Source organism: Eubalaena glacialis, chromosome 6, assembly GCF_028564815.1.
Source record: "Eubalaena glacialis isolate mEubGla1 chromosome 6, mEubGla1.1.hap2.+ XY, whole genome shotgun sequence".
NCBI classification, from domain to species: domain Eukaryota; kingdom Metazoa; phylum Chordata; class Mammalia; order Artiodactyla; family Balaenidae; genus Eubalaena; species Eubalaena glacialis.
In genome coordinates, this window is record NC_083721.1 from 6,108,012 (window position 1) to 6,125,852 (window position 17,841).

General features: G+C 48.3%; 1 protein-coding gene across 2 annotated transcripts; it reads right to left on the reverse strand.

Annotated features, from left to right (window-relative positions):
* Positions 1-1,427: 1,427 nt before the first annotated feature.
* Positions 1,428-15,972, reverse strand: GET1 (guided entry of tail-anchored proteins factor 1). 2 transcript variants are annotated; one of them, XM_061192859.1, is made up of 5 exons: positions 15,793-15,972; positions 6,436-6,601; positions 5,178-5,245; positions 3,813-3,927; positions 1,428-2,153 (listed from the first exon to the last, which is right to left on the reverse strand). In XM_061192859.1, exons 1-5 carry the CDS (start codon positions 15,892-15,894, stop codon positions 2,080-2,082), a joined length of 525 nt encoding a protein of 174 aa, XP_061048842.1. In that variant the 5' UTR covers positions 15,895-15,972; the 3' UTR covers positions 1,428-2,079. The 2 variants fall into 2 exon arrangements, with proteins under 2 accessions (XP_061048842.1, XP_061048841.1); XM_061192858.1 differs by lacking the exon at positions 1,428-2,153 and adding an exon at positions 3,434-3,694.
* Positions 15,973-17,841: the final 1,869 nt, after the last annotated feature.

A 17,841-nucleotide genomic window follows, 5' to 3' on the forward strand; every position in this document is an offset into this window, starting at 1 on the left:
CTTTTCTGTACTTTCCAGGTAGGATTTAAAAAAAAAAAAAAGCAAACAGTTCTTGTGGGGTTTTTTTTTAGGTATTACTTTTTAAAAGCTATTTTAAAAGCACATACATCGATATTCATAAATGTATGGAATATCATGGGAAGAATCGTAAAGAAACTAGGAATAGTGGAAAACTCTGGAAAACTGGGTGACACGACAGTAGAAGGTCAGAAGATGTACTTTCATCACATCCCTTTCTGTATCTTTTGAATTCAGTGCCACGTTTACTACCTATTTAAAAACAAACACCGGGGAATTCCCACCGCAGGGGGCACAGGTTTGATCCCTGGTCGGGGACCTAAGATCCCCCGCAAGCCGCAGCACAGCCAAAAATAAATAAATAAATAAATAATAAAAACTTAAAAAATAGAAACAAACACCATTTTTCAAAAACCATAAGAATGTGAAATGTGATGGACATTTAAATTTCCCTTATGATTCACAAACTATTAATGTATGTGGAAAGAGTGAACAGCTGTGAATTATAAATCTTTTCCTCTAGCCTCAGTGAGATCTGTCAAAAGTCTTGCAGTATTAAGTGCAAGAATATATCCTTAGGAGATAAATAAGGGTCTTGTCAGGGAGACTTTCACCAATTAGTGATCCCAGGACGGTCCAGAGGGCGCGTACCTGGCCACCCGACCGTTGACTGTGTGACCTGCCATTCACGCCACAGTTCACCAATCACGTAGGGCCTGTGGCCTCGAAGGGGCCCAAGACCCCGAAGCGTCCTTCTGCTGCTGTCATGTCCTCAGCAGGTCAGCTGCTCATCCTCTGTGGCTAAAACGTACCTGTGAGGTGACTGGACGCTGGACACTGGTGTTTGCTGTAAATACGGCTGCATTCCCAGTTCTGCATCCTCTCCCAGAGCTGCAACAGCCTGGGGCCGGGTGAGTCTGAGTGATGAGGGGAACCCAAAACCCACTCGGGTGACCATCAACTAAAGCAGCACAGTGCTCCGTCTCTACATAGCTCGATTACCAGAAATAATATCGAACGTACTATCATACCGTCAGGGAACACAAGGATACAAAAATGATCTTTTAAACACTCGTGCTAGAAGTTCGCTTTACAGGGCTGTGGCCCACTTAGTGATCGTTTCAGGCCCTCTGCCACCGATCGGTCATAGCAAGTAAGTGGCCGTAAGGAAGGAAGTCACACAAGCACTTGCAAAATTGTAATTAGAAAAAAGTGTTTTTAAAAATACTGGGCAGAATTATACTTGATGGGACAAACATGTAGCCGTTGAAATTAATTTAATCAGGCTTCCCAGCTTGTTTTTTAAGTTTGTTCCATTCTACAGAGCATAAATATTAAATGCTTTAAAAATACCCTTCATTTGAAATACATTAAATATAAAACACACAGTTCAAACACAAAACAATGCATTATGGGCTCATGAATACGTTTATAAAACACAGTAATGAAAAGTTAACAGCTTCAAATAAGTGGATAATACTATCCAAAGGCTTGCCCAACAAATGACATTTTAAATAGAGGAAGGAAAAAGCACAAGCAATGTCAATTAGTGTTATTCTCCTGGGAGTACTGCATGAGATTAAAAAAACAAATTTTCAAATTCTAGTAGTGGTATTAAAATTAAGTTACTTTCTAATCCAGATTAAAAATAGCGCAAAGTCTTTAAAGTACTTAAGTTATTAGAAAAGTTTGACTTTCCAGTTGGCAATGTGACCTTTAAAATACGCCGAGAGTGCAAATCACAAGTTAACAACATGTAGCCCATAATGTCACACACTTCTTATCACAAATCTGGTGCCATGCTGGCTGGTACACACGAGACTGACTTCCATGGCTCATGACAAATGTACAAAACGGTGATTCTTCTAAGAATCTCAACATGAAGTCCAAGAACAAACACGTTCAACAACAACTAACCTGTGGCTTGTGTTTCCTTTTTTAAAAAAACAAGCAAACAAAAATAAACAAAACAAAAAACAATAAAACAGTATAAATCAGATTTGTAATCTCCTAAGTGAAAATTCGTTTTTGAAAGTGCTGTAGCCAAATTCATCTTCTTTTTCAGCTGAAAGGGTGAAGCACAATGGCCACAACTTTGTTACAGACTAAAATCCAACAGGTAATTCCAACACCACCTAAAAATAAAGAAATTCAACATGAGAGCATGCCAGGAGTTCCGCCCACATTTCCTGCCTCTGCTACCTTTGACTTCTAGGAAATAGAGCACTTCAATCCTTTTTGAGTAGTGTTGGTATAACACCAAGTTTGTGTTTCCTGGGTTCAAATTGATCAGACTTTTTTTTTTTTTTTTTTTGGCTGCGTTGGGTCTTCGTTGCTGCACGCAGGCTTTCTCTAGTTGCGGCGAGCGCGGGGGCTACTCTTTTGTTGCGGCGTGCGGGCTTCTCATTGCGGTGGCTTCTCTTGTTGTGGAGCACGGGCTCTAGGCGCGCAGGCTCAGTAGTTGTGGCTCACGGGCCTAGTTGCTCCGCGGCATGTGGGATCTTCCCAGACCAGGGCTCAAACCCGTGTCCCCTGCATTGGCAGGCGGATTCTTAACCACTGTGCCACCAGGGAAGCCCCCAGACTTTCTACTGATTCACAGAGCTGCCTTCTTTACTAAGGAGGAATTATTCAAAACAACAATGATTTGAATTTGTCTTTCCTGCCAGAGAGATGTGCATCATTATTTATGATATTAATAGACTGTAAGACCACCCTGTCAGATGATCTGTTTTTCCCTTCCCACCAAAGCATTATAAGCATGGAAGAATGTTTACCCACACCTTTCTTGCCCCACTGATGCTGAGAGACAGGAAGAGAGGCCACACGATGCCCGGAAGGGTGGCCTCTGGCCCCTCGGCTCAGCAACGCTGAGAGCCACCAGCCATACAATCCTGGCTGGGTCCGGGAAGAGGGAGGGGGAGGGGGAGGAAGGGGCCTGGCTAAATTGGAAATCTTTGACATGGTCATCTCTTTGACTTAGCAATTCACCTCCAGCATGATCACAAATCACAACCAAAGACTGGCTGACCAGAATGTGTACTGCAGCATCATCTCTACAGCAAAAACTGGGGACTTAAATAAATATCCTTTAACAGGGAAATTAGTAAATTATGACACATCCAAATGAAGAACAGCTATTCAAAATTCCTTAATAAAGAAATTTATTAAGCTGCCCTCTCAGCACAGCCAGCAGCACGTCTGTCTCCTAATCTGAAGAAATGTATTGATATGGGAAAAGGCTTACATGATAAGAGGGGTAAAAAATGGTATGTGACCGTACAAAAATAAATAGAAAAAAAGACTGGAAAAAATATAGCACAATGTTAAGAGGGGTTATCCATAGCTACTGAGTCTTTTTAAAAGTTTTTTCTTATATTTCTAATCATTCTACGATGACATGTACTAATTTTAACACCCAAAAGAAATTCTTTCAGAAGTGAAAGAATGGCCGATAGCAGAAAATTCTGCAGAGGGGCTAAGCATAGTGTGAATTGAAAAGGAGTCACAGAATTTGGGAACCAGAGGTGGTGTTTCACTAAACGGGGTATCAGACCCCAGGTACTGGGCTTGGATTACGGAGGCAGGCTTGGCTTGAGCTGTAGCCCTACTACTTCACATTTCGGTGACACTGGACACGTAAGTTCTCTAGACGTCAGTTCCTTTGCTGCAAGGCCTGTGTGAGGCGGAGACACGGAGCTGCTCACTGTGGGCGGCAGGCTGAGCTCAGCTGCCTGAACCTCCCGCCACACGCCCCTAGGGCGGCCTGGCCGCGTCTGCCAGCGCCCGCATACCTGCTACTCCGGTGGGAAATGCTACCAGGCGGTCTAGTGGAGTTATCCACCTACTCGGCACCACGGCCACAGGGACAGCGTAGTACGTCCAGATGAGTGTGACCATCAGGGCAGCCTGCAAAGACACAGCTGGTGAGTGGAAACATCCTGCCAGCCACAAAACCGATCACCACGGAAGATGAGGAAACAAGGAAACAAGCCAAGGAAACTCTCCAAATCAGTGACCTCCAACCCTGCCCATCCAGTCCTCACAGCCAGCAGATACACACACACCATCAAATTAGCTGACAGAGTAACCAAGGTCTCCCACAGCGCGAGTGTTCCTTCCTCATCGAGCACCTCCTCTAAGCAGCCAGCTTACGCTAACTACACCCCATCAGTGACAAAAGTGATCTCACGCCTCTCAGGTCCTTGCAAAACTAGCTACCGCTCCCACCCGCACACCCAAGTGCAGAGGTGAGCCCTCTGTGAGGTTAAGTGGCGGGATGAGACGCGCTGCCTGCCCTCTCCTCCTTTCCCAGCAGCGCTCGGTCAGCTGTCTTCCACCCCCTTCGTGGCCTTGAACGTGCCACTCGAGGGAGCGGACCTCAAAGAGCGCGGCTTGCTCAACTCCTCTCCCCGTGAGACCTCGCTCGTACCAAAGTGACAACGCCTCAGGATCAACGTCCTCAAACACACCCAAACCACCTGGGCTTTGGGGGGCTGGGCGCAAATCTTTTCCCCCAGGAAAGATCACACGTAGGACTGAAACTCGGAGACCATTTAAAGCAGCCACTAAGTGTGCGTGCGGCACATCCACACCCTCGGGTGAAGGAAGCAGCAGCAGGAGCAGGGATTGTTCCGCAGCAAATGGAACAAGTAAACATCCCCCAGGTAAGGAAGCCGGGAATCAACGGTCCTGGACTGAGGTGAGAATGACGTGTTCCCCGCCTGGAGAGCAGACATCTACACGTCACCTACACGTCTGCACACCCGGTGACAAGCAACGGCCACAGTCACTGACCACCTTAGAAAGTACGATGTCTAAATAAACTCTCTCACTCCATACCCCCCCAGGCTCCCAACGCTGCACTGAAACAAAGGCAAAATGAAAGAACTCCAGAGAAGCGCATCTGCTAAAAAATCCCAACATTTAACAACTCTAAAAGAGAAAGGCTAAAAGAGACTAAGAGAAACAAAGGCTTCATTTTAGTCTAACTTAGAAATTCACAGAGTGTTCAGAGTTACATGCTAGCAGGACCACACAGCACAGCAGCTGAAAGTGGAAAAGCCTGAATTCCCAGGCCCGGATTCTGGGCCACATGGTTCTGGAGGACATTCCGTTACCAACTTCAATGACCCCAGGTGACAGAATAGGACACTTACTTGCAGTACGTAGAAAGCAACACTTATAACCCATTTTATCTTGGCCAACTGAGCTGTCCGTGCTTTCACTGAAAGGAAAAACAGGATGAAATGGTATCAGTCCTAAAAAAATGAAGAAGATATTCAAGCACACAGAAATGTTATTTCTCCTCATAAACTATTTTCTAACTATGTACATAACATCTGCTCAATATACTTAGACAAGGGAGTTCCCTGATGGTCCAGTGGTTGGGACTCCGCGCTCTCACTGCCGAGGGCCTGGGTTTGATCCCTGGTCGCGGAACTAGGATCCCACAAGCTGCGCAGCACAGCCAAAAAGCAAACAAACAAAATATATATACACATACATACACACACACACACACACACTTAGAAAATATAAACTAGAATTTCTTAAAAGTCACCCACTGTGCCATTATTTAAAATAGAATCACACACAGATTATGAGATTTGAAGCTTTCATTTTAAAAACTCTTAAAGCTGTTCATCTAAGTCAGAGATTCTTTTATGAGGCACTTACCAACAGGACTACCTTTTTCTTCCTGGATTTCCCAGGCCACACAGCACACTAATCTGTAAGTGGGAGTCAGGTTTGTCTCAGGCCTGGGCAGGCCCGTCTGCATGCTTCACTAGCCACGCACTCTCTCAGCACACAAGCTGACCTCCTATCCATCAAAGGAGACTGTTAGCAACAGTGGCAAACATAAAGCTGAGTAAGGCCTGATCCCCAGCCTGAAGTCTACACTTGGGTAAGGACACTGCTGGGCATTTTTTAGAGCATTCACAAAAGCTCCTGGGAATCCACCATGAGATTTTTCTAGGCTTCTCTCAGAAAAGTGTTGAATTTGAAAATGTCAACCTACAGAGAATGAAGAAAATCAAAGATGTTAGAGGTTTCTGTGTGGTTGTGTGGTTTTTTTTTTTGTTTTTGTTTTTTTTTGACCATGACTCTCGACTTGCGGGATCTTAGTTCCCGGAACAGGGATCGAACCTGGGCCCACAGCAGTGAAAGTGCCGAGTCCTAACAACTAGACCGCAAGGGAAGTCCCCAGGCTTCTGTGTTTAGAAAGCAAAGGTTCACCAGCAAATAAGGAGAAAGTAACAATTATTATTACTGGGTCTCTTCTAGACAACTTAAAACTCTCTGTCAACATCAGAACCTCAAAGATCAAAGCACATATGCCGTGCCTCTTTCTATAAAGATTTCTCTATTAATCAGCTCATACGAAGCTTCCCACGCTACAAATGAGAACAGTACCGTGAGTTTTGAGCTTATCAGTCATCTTGTTGATCTTTCTCTCCAGCCTGGCGTATCTGGCGAACTCGTCCATCATGTTGACGGTGGAGAGCTCCTGCTTCATACCCTGGATCTCTGCTCGCATCTGTGACTCCTGCTCCACGTCCTTCTGCAGCACCCTGGACATCTGGTGGAGGTGACAGCCGGGATCAGCCTTCGCCCCCACCCACTCCCCCCATCCGCTTGCTGCCTCCTGCAGCTGGGCACGCTGCCCTTTACCTCCATGGCCAGGCTCTGCTGCCCGGTCCCGGTCCTGCTGCCCCCGACCACAGAAACGAAAACTCGCCCCCCCCGCCCCGTGAGTCTTTATTTAATTACGTTTTTCCTTCTGCAGACATGCCCACGGACTGCTACGGCACAAATGTATGTATCCTTCACTTGTACTGCAAAATTGTGATTACAGGGTGAAAACTGATTCCATCCCCAGAGCTTCATTCAGGTGACAAGGACCGTGCACGCCCCTCGTTCCTGTAGAGTTCTGTGCTAAATTAGGTGGGCAGAGCAAGGGGGGTGCCGGGGGTCAGGGATGAAGCGGTGGCGGGTGAAGAGGGCATTCCCGCAGAGGAGCTGCCTGGCATGAGAGTCGGGGTCCCACAGCAGGAGGGGCACACGTGACAAGAGGAGGTGGTAGTGGAGGCCGAGGGTGAGTTACGAAGGACTGAACAAGTCACGGAGACCTACTGAAGATACTGTGAGCCAGTTTTCTCACTGTGAGAAAAGGGAGTGAGAAACATGCATCGGGAGAGAACCCGAATGAATCCCGTGGGACTGGATGAGAACTGGAGGTGCAGGTGTGAACTCATGGTTTTCCATAGATACACAGACAGATGAAATAACAGACGTAAATGTTTGTGAAGAGGAGCCTCTGACAGCCAGGCCCCATATGGGACACGACCGGCCCAGGCGCCCTCCGCGGGGCCCTCCTGGCCGCCCGGATAGTGGAGGGGACCCAAGTGTGAGGGCACCTGCCCGCGCCGTCCCCAGACGCCCCCCACAGACACACACACCGGCCAGGACACCGCCAGAGGCCCGGGCTACACATGCAGTGGCTGCCAGGTAGCGCCCAACAACCCCCCGGGACAGGTGAAGGTCCCAGGAGAGCGACGGGAGAGCAAGGGGACCACCCTCGCAACAGAGCAGGGAGGTCCACGGGCGACCTTGTAGGGGACTGAGAATTCCTCAGGGACTGACCCGGAGTGATGAGTGTACCTCCCCAAATCAACGCCCACGGTACCTGGTGAGATGCAAAGAGAACACAGCATCCTTTATGTGACATCCTCGCCAAACACTGGACAAGGATGTCCACAGAAGGCCAATGTGCAAAATCACTGCCCTGCGATATTCGGAAATGTCATCCTCGCAATTCAAGGGAAGACCAAGACTTCTTCTAGACTGAAGAGAAATATCAAGTATGTGCTATGCATGGTGCTGACTGGGGTCCTTCTGCTATAAAGGACGTCACTGGGACGAGGAAACCCTGAACGGGACAGGAGGATTGTACCTGACAGCTGTACTGCGGGCAAGGCCACTGTTTATACACTAAAGTACTGGGGAAAGAGGGCACTCGGGTTGACAACTTACTTTCAAATGGTTCAGGAAACAAAACCAGTTCTTTCTAATGAATGTATAACTTTTCTGCACGTTTGTGTTTGTTTCACAGTTTAAAAAATACATTAATAAAGATACATTAATAAACTATATTAATATATTTCCCTGTACTGGTACACAGCAGGTGCACAATAAATCAGTCTGTTCCTCTAGCCCCCGATCCCCCCTGCCTGGTGCGCAGTAGGGTGACTCTTCAGTTCCAGCTGGCCAGCCACGCCCCTCTTCCGGGTCTCCCAGGGACGCCCGCACAGCCTCACGGGACACCAGCTGAGGCCCCTTTCCAGCGCCCGAGCAATGAGGCCCTTCGGTCTCCAGAGGGCGCCTGTGCAGCAGCACAGTGTGCTTACCACTGCGCAGCCTCCTGGAGTCGGGGGGTCTTCAAACTCAACTGTCGTGTCCCCACTACCCAACACTCTAACTAAAGGACATACACTCTAGCCAGATCCCCCCTAGAGCAGAAAACAGGAATGCACCAAATTATCTTTAAAAATCACAGAATCATCTTAAAGAGCGAGGCGTTCATAGATGCTGCTTAAACTTTGTAAATCAAGAAACAGGGGCAGGGACTTCCCTGGCGATCCAGTGGTTAAGACTCCGCGCTTCCATTGCAGGGGGCGTGGGTTCGATCCCTGGTCCGGGAACTAAGATTCCCGAATGCCATGTGAAACGGTGCGGCACAGCCAAAAAATCAAATAAAGGTGTATTTTTTAAAAATTTTGATTTTAAAAAAACAGGTGCAGGGTGGGGAAAGGACTTTCAGAGGTGATGGAGATATTCTTTACCTTGTTTCGGTGGCTACCCTGATTAAGTGTGCCAAAACTCATCAAACTGCCCATGTACAAGAAGTGAATTTCACTGAATGCAAATTACACATCAATAAACCTGACTTTTAAAAGTAGGATTTAAAAAGAAATAGAGGGGGGGACTTCCCTGGTGGCACAATGGTTAAGAATCTGCCTGCCAATGCAGGCAACACAGGTTCGAGCCCTGGTCCAGGAAGATCCCACATGCCGCAGAGCAACTAAGCCCGTGCACCACAACTACTGAGCCTGTGCCCTAGAGCCCACGAGCCACAACTACTGAGCCCATGAACCACAACTACCGAAGCCCACGCGCCTAGAGCCCGTGCTCCACAAAAAGAGAAGCCACCACTATGAGAAGCGCTCGCACAGCAACAAAGACCCAACACAGCCAAAAATAAATTAAAAAAAGAAAAAAGAAATAGAGCGGCAAACACATTACGTACATAGCATTATAGAGAATACAGGCTGTGCTTCACAGATTTTTTTAATCGAAGGCTTGTAGCAACCCTGCGTCAACCAAGTTTATTGGCACCATTTTTCCAACAGTATTTGCTCATTTCATGTCTCTGTGTTACATTCTGGTAGTTCTCGTACTATTTCAAACTTTTTTATTATTGTTATATTTGTTATGGTGATCTTTGATGAGTGATTTTTTTTTAGGCCACACCACGCGGCTTGCGGGATATTAGTTCCTGGACCAGGGATCGAATCCCGGCCCTCAGCAGTGAAACGGCAGAGTCCTAACCACTGGCTCAGCAGGGAATTCCCTGATTAGTGATCTTTGATGTTACTACTACAACTCACTAAAGGCTCAGATGATGGTTAGCATTTTTTAGCAATAAACAATTTTTTAATTAAGGCATGTACACTTTTTTTACACAATGCTATGCTATTGCACACTTAATAGACTCTAGTGTAAACATAACTTTTTTATGCACTGGGAAACCAGAAATTGCATATGACTCACTTTACTTCGATATTCACTTTACTGCAGTAGCCTGGAACCAAACCCGCAATATTTCCGAGGTACGCTGTACATAAAACAATTAAAAACTGGAAAGGCCAAAAATGGTTACTCAGGAGTGGAAAGTGAGTGAGGGCAGGAGAATAAACTTGAGGGGAACTGAAGAGATTTGTGGTTAAAATTAGGAAATGCAGCGCTTGAAGAAAAATGAATATATCACATCTACAAGTACAAAAAAAGAAAATATGGAAGTGTTTAAGTTTGCAAATAGGTACCAACATTAATCCAAGACCTCCTTACAAATAACTGTTAAAATATACTAGAATTATGAATTGAAATGTAAGATTTAAGGAGATCTGAATTTTTAAAATGTTCTTAATATTAACTTTTTTTAAATATTTATTTATTTGGCTGCGCTGGGTCTTAGTTGCAGTATGTGGGATCCAGTTCCCCAACCAGGGATCAAACCTGGGCCCCCTACACTGGGAGCACGTAGCCCTAGCCACTGGACCACCAGGGAAGTCCCAATATTAATTTTTAAAACATAAATATCTGGGGCTTCCCTGGTGGCGCAGTGGTTAAGAATCCGCCTGCCAATGCAGGGGACACGGGTTTGAGCCCTGGTCCGGGAAGATCCCACATGCCACGGAGCAACTAAGCCCGTGCACCACAACTACTGAGCCTGCGCTCTAGAGCCCGTGAGCCACAACTACTGAGCCCGTGTGACCCAACTACTGAAGCCCGCATGCCTAGAGCCCGTGCTCCGCAACAAGAGGCGCCACCGCAATGAGAAGCCCGTGCACCGCAAGGAAGAGTAGCCCCCGCTCGCCGTAACTAGAGAAAGCCCACGCGCAGCAACAAAGACCCAATACAGCCAAAATTAAATAAATAAAATAAATTAAAAAAAAAAATCTGAAGTCTTTTTTTTTAACTTCTATCAGGTTTTTAATTTGTTTTTTTTCTTGGCTGCGCTGGGTCTTCGTTGCTGCATGCGCACTTTCTCTAGTTGCGGCGAGCGGGGGCTACTCTTCTTGCAGTGCACAGGCTTCTCATTGCGGTGGCTTCTTCCGTTGCGGAGCACGGGCTCTAGGCGCGCAGGCTTCAGTAGTCTCTTAACCACTGTGCCACCAGGGAAGTCCCCTTAAGTTTTTATGTACTCAAAGGCATATTAAATCTCCCACTTGACAGAAACTGATAAGCTGTGTGGGGTATGGTTTTTCAAAGACCTGGAGATAGGTCCACAAATAATTCTAAAGCAGAAAAGAAAATAAGTTTTTAAAGATCAGTGAAGCAATTCCCCAGCGGTGCAGTGGTTTGGGCTTGGCACTTTCACTGCCTGCCGCCCAGGATGAAATCCTGGTCAGGGAACTGAGATCCCGCAAGCCGCGGGAGGAGGCCATCAATCAATAAACAAACAAACAACATTTGCTTATCACGAAAAAAAATCCGGTGGGAAATCTGGAGAGCAAACAAGGGCAGAACCAATCCTTCGTTTCTCTTGTCCCCAGACGCTGGCCCTCTGCCTGTGTGACATCCCAGTGTCCTCCTCAGTCACCCTCTGATCCTGTCCAAGTTGGACACTCCCTCTGCCAACAAAATGCCAGGACTTGCGGTGGCACTGGGGTTGTTCAAATCCTCCCTCCCCCGCTCACTGGCTGGCAACTCTCTGGACCAGACCCATCTGAAAATCGTGCCCGACGACATTTACAGCCCAAAGGCTCCTCCCTCCCGGAACACAGCACGCATCCCTGGGAATGGCGGCTCAGGCGTGTCCCTAACACCGCAGGGAGACCCCCTCACCCCGGGAAGGGCCCAAGGCCCAGAACAACCCCACATGCCCCTCAGCCAGGACCGGCCAAGTCGGGCCCACTCCTCGGGGCCCTGGTCTCCAGCACGTGGGAGTCCGCATCCGCCAGGCCGCACCTGCTCGTGCGCACTCAACCCCCGTCGCCGCCTCTGTCCCCTCCTCAACCAGCACTTGGGGCCCATCCTCATGCCTGGTCCACAGCAAGAACTCACTAGGCGACCGTGCTCCCTGGAAACGGGGAGGGTCTCAGCAAGGCCCGCAGCGGCAGGCCCTGCAGTGTCCACCCCTCACCTCAGTGGCCCGGGCCCCTAGAGGGAAAAGGGAAGCGGCCACTTTTTAGAGGAGAAAGTTAAGTGTGATTTTGAAGTTGTCAAACACAAAAGTGGCGGCCAGTCCCACACACCAAATCCCAGAGGACAGCCTGCGCTGCACCTATGCTCAAAGTCTGCAAAGCAGGGGATCTGTGAGGAAGGGGCCCCTGGCGCCCGAGGCCGCCCTCCAGCGCGTAGGTCCTGGGGCGCCTGCGCAGGGCACGTGCCTCGCCCGGACCCTCACCCCTCCCTCTGCCACACCAGTCCTAGGGCGCCTGTGCAGTGCACGCATCTCTCCGGGACCCGCAGGCCGCCCTCCAGCGCATCGGCCCCGGCACGCCTGCGCAGGGCACGTGGCTAACTAGGAGCTCCTCCCGCCCTCGGCCACGCCAGTCCTGGGGCCCGGGGCGCCTGCACAGCGCGCCTCCGCGCAGCCGGCACGGAGGGGGGCGCTCCGCAAGGTGGTCTTTGTCCCCTCCGCCTCCGCCTTTGGCTGTGCTGGATCGCAAGTGCGTCCTGTGACCAGCTGGAAAGGAAACAAGAAAGAACTCGCAGGAAAATTCTAACCAAGTCAATGCCAAGGATTGGGCGTCCTCATCCAGGCCCCCAGCCCCCACCCCAGTATTTGGCTGAGGTCCCATCCCAGGACCTTGCAGCACTCTGCTGGGAGAGGACTTCTTACACTTGAGAGACTTCCTCAAGGGCCTCTCCTGACTAATGGGAAGGTGCGCCCCTTCCCTGCTCTGGCTGAAGGGAAGAAGCTTCAGAAACCCTGGAAGGAAGGCTACAGTCTGAGGTGCAGGGGCATGGCCCGTTCCCAAACTGATCCTCACTGAAGTCTTTCCCACGTGCATCCTCACATCAGCGCCTGCGATGGGGCGGCCTCTAATGGTCGAGACGGAGCAGCGTTTTACCCTACACGGGATCAGTGCGTTCCTTACAGCTCTTCACTGACCCTCAACACAAACCAGATCTCTTTATTACTTCGCCCTGTTTTGAACACCAGCAACTGTACTCTGCTAGGATAATGTTATCCTTCTGAACCTGGCTAACAATTCTGACAGTGTTACAACCAAGGGAAAACGGGTCTAAGAAGGCTAACTGGTTGGAGGTTCGAGAGGTTACTCAGCCTGTAGGATGCAGCAAAGGAAGTGACACAGGTCCAAGGACAAACCCAGGGCTCATTCACCTGAACGACAAACAGCCACCCTGATAAGGCACAAACCTCGTGCATGTGTAGACTGCAGCAATAACTTCTTATGAGAGTGTGCTAGCTGCAGGGCACGGGTTTGGTGAAAGCTTGGTGAAGGAGCCAGAGACGATGACAGTTCTTATTTACAGCCGCTGCCATATCCCAAACTCTCTCCTCCTTCCCCCTCAGCTTATGAGAAACTAGGAACAATTCACAGAGGAATACAAAACCAACACAGCCTCTTTCAGCAACTGAGGTTAGTTTTGTGTATGGTTCCAATATAAGGTGAAATGAGATGGGGTACATAGGAAGAATCAAAGTGATACTGCAAGTAAGATGGGCAGGCAACCCACAGAATGGGAGAAGATGTTTGCAAATCATATATCTGATAAGGAATTAATATCCAGACTATATAAAGAACTCCTAACTTAACCACAAAAACGCAGCCACTCACTCTCAATGTGGGCCTCCAGAGAGCACCCTTCCCCTAGGGACAGCTCCTGAAGCCCCATTAGAAAAGGGGCCACAGACCTGAATAGACGTTTTTCAAAGATATACAGATGGCCAATAAGCAAATGAAATGATGTTCAACATCACTAATCATTAGGAAAATGCAAATCAAAACCACAAAGAGAAGCCACTTTGCATCCATTAGGATGGCTATTATCCAAAAAGGAAAAATAATAACTAAAAATACCAATGTTGGAGAATGTGGAGAAACTGGAACACTTGTGCATTGCTGGTGAGAATTTACATGATGCAGCCGCTGTGGAAAACAGTGCAGCAGTTTCTCAAAAAAATTAAAAACAGAATTACCATATGATCCAGCAATTCCACTTCTGGGTATTTACCCAAAAGAACTGAAAGCAGAGATTTGAATAAACACTTGTACACCAATGTTCTAGCAGCATTATTCACAATGGTCAAAAGGCAGAAACAATCCAAATGTCCATCAAAAGATGAATGAACAAACAAAATGTGGTATATACATACAGTGGAATATTATTCAGCCTTAAAAAGGACAGAAATCCTAACACAGGCTACAACAGGGATGAACCCTAAGGACATTATGCTGAGTGAAATAAGCCAGACATAAAAGGACAAATATTATATAATTTCACTTATATGAGGTGCCTAGGAATAGTCAGGTTCATAGAGATGGAAAGTAAAATGGTGGTTGCCAGGGACTGGGGAAGGGGCATGCGGATAACGCCCCATGTTTACTGGGGACAGAGTCTCAGTTTACGAAGCTGCAGTTCTGGAGACGAAGGGTGATGAACAGTTGCACAACAATGTGAATGTACTCAATGTCACTGAACTATATACGTTAAAATGGTAAATTTTATGTTATGTATATTTTACCACAGTTTTTAAAAAATAAGAAGAAAGAAAAGTGGGCTGGGGCCTACTCTTCAAGGGTCTTTTATGCAATGCTGAGTACTTCTGACACCATCTTAAAGACAAGGAAGCATCAGGAAAGATTCTGAACGGGGGATGGGATTAAGAGAGAACTGCCTCAGGACAACTTGGGTGATAAGGTCCTAGAATAGAGTTTTACACAAAACAGGCACCCAATGGATACCAGTAGAGTAGGACAAAAAGAAGTAGAAACCCTGTCTAGTCTTAAATACCCCCCCACCACCACCAATTTATACCAGGAGAGAAAAGCAGAACTGAGTTCCCAGGATACTGCTCCAGTGTGTGCACCCGACCTTTGAGTCTCGGTCTAAGTCAGACAGCCCCTCACTCCCACTGTCGCCCTACAGAGGGCGCCCTTCCCCGGCTCCTCACCTTCTCCACAGGCACCTCCCATCAAATATGCCACCAAACCCCCTATTCAGTCTCCAACAGGCAGAGGGGCAGACCTCGGAGAATCACAAACCAAGGATCAAACCTCCACCCCAGCAATCACTAGCTGGATGTCTTAGGACAACTACTAGACTCTGAATCAAACACACCTCCTCTGGGAGGTACAGGAAGATGGCATGACAGTCACAGCAGCCGTGGCGACTGGACACGAGGAAATTACCCACGATGGACACAACGCCCCACAGGGAGTGCTCCCAAGTGCCCGTCGCTCCTCTGGGTACAGGAAACATCACAGAGCACTGGGATTCTAAGTCTACACTGTCTCCAACCCCTCCCGCCCCAAGAATGGGGGCCCCTGCATCCTGAGACCCGTCCCCAGGGACCCTGCACAGCTGCACTGCACGCGAGAAAGCGAGACTTTCCGGAGCCCCGGACGCCGTGCTGCAGGCACTGGCCCTCCCCACGCCCCCACCCCAGCAGCCTGAGGCTGCTCGACGCCCCCAGGAACCAGAGAATAACGGAAATGAGTGCGGCTGGCAGAAGGGCACTGAGAACTCCAGACCGCTGCCACGCGAAAACGTGGCCAAGCGTTATCAGGCATTTTTTTTTTCTCCCCAAAAATCCAGAAAACCGGATATGGGGGTAAAGCGTTGCGACTTGACGCTAGCAACTCACTCAAAAACATCTTAAAACACAGAACGGCCCAACCAAGACGCCTCTGCAGGCCGAATCCGGCCGTCGGGCGGCCAGTTTGAGACCCCTGTGTCTACGGCACGCTGGGGCGGCGACCCCACCGGCCCCTGGAAGGCCAGATAGCCACTTACGAAGGAGGAGAAGGACGGGAGGAGGATCCTGAGTACATTGCATCCAAACACGAAGCAGAGCACCAGCAGCCAAGCCCAGCGGTCGGCCTCGGCCGCGCTCATCTCGGAGGCTCACGGCGGCGCCAGCTCGGCTAAAGCAGCTCCACCTGGGACCAAGCCGACGGCCGCGCGTGCGCAGTGAGCCCAGCGCCCCGCGGAGGCGCGCCGCCGCGCCTGCGCACTGCGCCGCACTCGGGGAGGCGGGGCCGTCTTTTGCTCCGGGCTCTGGTTCACGCCAGCCTTGGCCTTGGCCTTTCCGGTTTCCGTAGAGTTCTCGCACCGGCCCCACCACTCCGCGGAACCTGTTTTCCATATTCGGCCTCCACCGTGTCTCTGGTTTTGTTGTATCTGCAAACCACTTGTGTGATTATGTAATTAATACTTTCTTTAAACTGACTCCCCTTTATTCCTAAATAAATGTATTTTTAAATAAACCTTTCCGTAAATAGAAAGCTACGGTAATGATAGTAGCAAGTAACCGTAAAAAGAAAAACGTTTTGTAAGTAGTTTTTAGTAAGTAGTGTTTACATTTCAAAACTAAACATTGTAATAAATCTAAGTAATTTACAAAACTGCATACCTGAGGTCCTGGTTACATTCAGCCTGTAATAAAGTAGCCTACATTTATGGGAAGATGAGGTTTTACAGCAAAAGAATCCCACCTCACAGTTACGTGTAGTAGGTAAAGCAAAAGATGATTAGCTGCCTCTTCTGCCCTGGTTGGAGTCTGAGAACTAACTCCCAATCAGAATGAATCGAGGAGCTGTGGTTCTACAAATTTCTGATTAAAGAAAACATGTGAAGCGAAACTATTCGATAGCGGTAGAGGGAATTATTTCCATGGAGAGGTTTCTTGGCCGGTAGGTGATGCTGAACTGACCAAAACAAAAGACAGGCTTGGAGCCTGCTTCTCCTCCATAGCCTTCCCCTCCAGCTGGAGGCAGCCTGGCTACTAGCTCCTCTACCCACTAAAGGTTTGGAAGGATTGCAAGTAGAAACCACCTCATGAAATGTGATGGCAGATCCTCCAGCCTCCATCTCCCGGCCCCCAGTCTCCGCTTTTCAGGCGGAAGAGGAGAGCATCACCTGCTCCCCACCCGTACCACACCCCATCCCAGTGCCACATCCCCCCAGGAGGAGGATCACCAATTCCCAGTGAGACGAGAGTTTGACAAAAAACCCTGGAGAATGTCCTTGACTGTACAACAGTGGTAGGAGAGGACCAGCAGTACCTGGCCAGTGTGAACAACTCAGCTCTCTCCTATTGCTCCATCTGGGCAGCTCTTAAGAAGAGCACTAACAATTAAAGGCTGCCAACACCATCTGAGTACCACACTAGGCCGTCAAGTTAAAAAGAAAAAAAAAAGTATCCGTCGCATAGAAAATAAAGATTGTGATAATGTCACAAATGGATTTCAGTCCAGAGCAAGACTGGCAGAAAATACTAACACCATTGGGGGTTTTCATCAAACCATTTCTTGTTCAGAACAAACAGGTCTTGGAACCTCTAACATAATACAACAATTCCTCTTCATAGGACTTCAGAGAATGTGTTTAGCAAGCCCTATATCAGTGACTTTTACGTTGATTTTAAACCAATCACGACTGAGATTGGAGAAATGAGTACTCTAATAGAGACCAGCTCTCCGTCAGAGACTCAGAGGAGTGTCAGCAGGGACCAGAGACGTGCCCAGAACTGAGCGATTTAGGGCCAGTGACTGAGGGTGGCCCACCTGAGGCAGAGTCTTCTCAAGACAGGCACACCCAGAAGGCAACACTGAAATGCAAAGTGAAAATGAGATTGCCTCAACTATTCCCAAAAGAGGAAAAACAGAGGGGACGAAGAGAAGAAACAATTTAGCGGGAACTGAATTTACCTCCTCTTAGCTTTGCCCCCTTGGTTTTACTAAATGAAAATGATGATGATGATCACATACCAGGTTGAATCAAAGAACAGACTGACAATCTTTCCACCGGGAACTAGGGGTACATCAATATTCAGAGTAACTT